Source organism: Gekko japonicus, unplaced genomic scaffold (assembly GCF_001447785.1).
Source record: "Gekko japonicus isolate JY-2015 unplaced genomic scaffold, Gekko_japonicus_V1.1 scaffold1004, whole genome shotgun sequence".
Taxonomy (NCBI): Eukaryota; Metazoa; Chordata; class Lepidosauria; order Squamata; family Gekkonidae; genus Gekko; species Gekko japonicus.
In genome coordinates, this window is record NW_015161430.1 from 376215 (window position 1) to 379014 (window position 2800).

At 45.3% G+C, this 2800-nt stretch overlaps 1 protein-coding gene across 1 annotated transcript in view; it reads right to left on the bottom strand.

Annotated features, from left to right (window-relative positions):
- FAM91A1 (family with sequence similarity 91 member A1) overlaps positions 1-2800 on the bottom strand; it is a 43440-nt gene that overhangs the window by 27218 nt on the left and 13422 nt on the right. The window contains exon 9 of the mRNA XM_015428955.1: positions 1496-1587. Within this exon, the coding sequence (XP_015284441.1) occupies positions 1496-1587 (92 nt within the window). The remainder of the gene's footprint in view (positions 1-1495; positions 1588-2800) is intronic.

A 2800-nucleotide genomic window follows, 5' to 3' on the forward strand; every position in this document is an offset into this window, starting at 1 on the left:
GAAGCGGCCTTCGATGTCGATCTTGTCAGTATCGACGCTCCGGTATCGACGGCAGCACGTGAGGTAGAAGGTTGGTCCGCCATAGCAGACGGCGGGTGAAGAGCAGATTCCAACAAAGCGACCTTTAATCGTGCGGCACGGTTCTTTTTCGTCTGATTAGAAAATTTAGCACAATGCTTACAAGTATCCGCTCTGTGTGACTCGCCTAAGCAGAACAAACAAAGTTCATGGCCATCTGGAGGGGCCAATTTACTTCCACACTTCTTACAGCGGTTGAAAAAGCCCCACTTCTGACTCCTCTTCAAGGGGGGGGGGAGGCCCGAAGGCCTGAGGAGATTCCCCTCAGAAAAACAAAAGTTCTCGTTTTTCTTCTTCCTTCTTCTTTTTTTTTTCTTTTCTTTTTTTAAAGTAAACTGAAACTGAAGTAAAGAAACAAAATAAAGGATGATCCTAAGAAACAAGAAATAAGGTAACGGCCCGAAGGCAGTAACAGCTATCCGGTCAGGAGGAAAGGCAAAAAGGTCCTTTCAACGCGGCGGTAGAGAAAGAACTGGCGGGATCTCCGCGCCCGTCCCCTCTGGGCATGCGTGCTGGGGTTCCTGCGCATGCTCAGTGGGACTCGCGCGAAAATCCTTTGAAACATAGCTTGCTACGGCACCGGTTGGGTCAGCGCAGGCGCACTAAACCCATTGGTGTGAAGCACAGAGACCACGAAGAAGATCCTGGACTTTCTGTCATACCAAAGAACATCTTTTTCTGTTCTGCCCTTCTTCTTAAAGGCGCCACTGGACTCAAACTCTGTTCTAGTAATTCTATAAGCAACTCTGAATGATAAAGCCAGAGCTCACACCCCAAAGCTATAGGTGGGGTAGGAGTTCAGCAAGGTTAAGATAGAGTGGCTCCCTTATTATTACCCACTGACTTTATGGCAGGCCTCAGGCGACCTTTATTTTTCTCATGGAAGGTATACTCATTAAGTAATGCCCATTACCCAAGGGAATGTTGTTGTGATGATACACTGTTAACATTATAACATTACTGATTTCTACAGTGAAAGGTGAGCCAGGGAGTCCCTATGAGTTTGTTCAAATAACTCTTCCTCACAGTCATCAGCTGCAAATTCATGTAGGCAAACAACCACACAAGGAAAAACTGCATAGGGTTAGATCCAGCCGGCTTTCTCACTCAGTCCTGCCCGATTCCCATCCTTTCAAATAGCTCCCATCCCACATGGCTTTTGTCCATGAAAACCCCAGGAACCCCACAGCACAGCCTTTGAGGGGTATGGTCAAAGGGGAGCCATCATAAGAACATAAAAGAAGCCACGTTGGATCAGGTCAATGGCCCATCCAGGCCAACATTCGGTGTCACACAGCGGCCAAAACCCAGGTGCCACCAGGAGGTCCACCGGTGGGGCCAGAACTCCAGTAGCCTTCCCAATGTTGCCCCCCCCCCAAGCATCCCTTTGGTTTTTACCTTCCAAAAAGCGACTTACCTCTGCCACGTTCGTATGTTCATCTATTGAAACGAATATCTTGTAGAGCAGGGTTTCGAAGTAATCGCCCTGCAGCCTGTTCATAACAAAGCCTTCAAGAGGGGGCACTGGAAGGAAGAGCTACGTTTAAAGGGGTGATCCAAGGACATCGTTTGTATTGCATATAAAAAGGGCTCAAGCCTATGTTTTAAAATGATTTGCCAACATCAAAATAGCTAGAGGAATCCAAGATACAAAAATAAGAGTCAACAATTTGTCCTCTTAACGTATAGACATATATATACATATAACAACAAGGAATATAGAAACATGGAGCTGAAAGGGACCTCACGGGTCATCTAGTCCAAGCCGCTGCACAATGCTGGAAATCAACAACTACCTCCCCTTCACTAAAGAAAAATAACTTTCCTGACTTGAGACCTTAGGTCAAATGAGTCAACCATAAAAATAAAATAAACATTTATCCTCTTTAGCTGACAATTAACGAAATGGACGATTCAAGATGTTCAATGACCATCCACAGAGCAGATCACATAAAAATGTGATTAAAAGGGCCCTTTGAACCAGTCTTAAGAACATAAGAGATGCCAATGTTGGATCAGGCCAAAGACCCATCCAGTCCAACACTCTGTGTCACACAGTGGCCAGAAATACCAGGTGCCATCAGGAGGTCCACCAGTGGGGCCAGGACATTAGAAGCCCTCCCACTGTTGACCCCCCCAAGCACCAAGATGACAGAGCATCACTTGCCCCAGAGTCCCTATCTATACTTTGTGGCTAATAGCCAGTGATGGACCTCTGCTCCATATGCTTATCTAATTTCCTTTTCTTCTGCCCTTGTCACACATTGCTCCAACTAAGCCAACACCCAACTTCATCTTTGCCAAGACTTATGTTCCTCTGAACATCTGACATACTTAATGGGCTTTTCTCGTCCTGATAAAATTTTAATAGTAGCTATTTGGAGAGATTTCCATATTTTATATCAAACACACACACACAATTTAGACAGAGCAGTCTCATTGTTCAGTCACATTTCGGTATCATTCCATTATGAAGCCTGGAAACCTTTGAGAAACGAAAATTATGTATTTTGTCCAATAGCAAATAAGAAATCTAAAGGGACATGCTGGCGCGTGTGGAAAGGAGACAAGGACGGGGTTAAATGTATAATTTAGTATCTCCTTACAAGATGCCAATTCAGACACCAGCGAGCCATGGCCATAAAGTGTAGAAATGGGACCAATGCTTGCTTGAGGGGCTGCCAAACAAGAGTTTGGGGACAGAACACTCATCTTCTCTGTG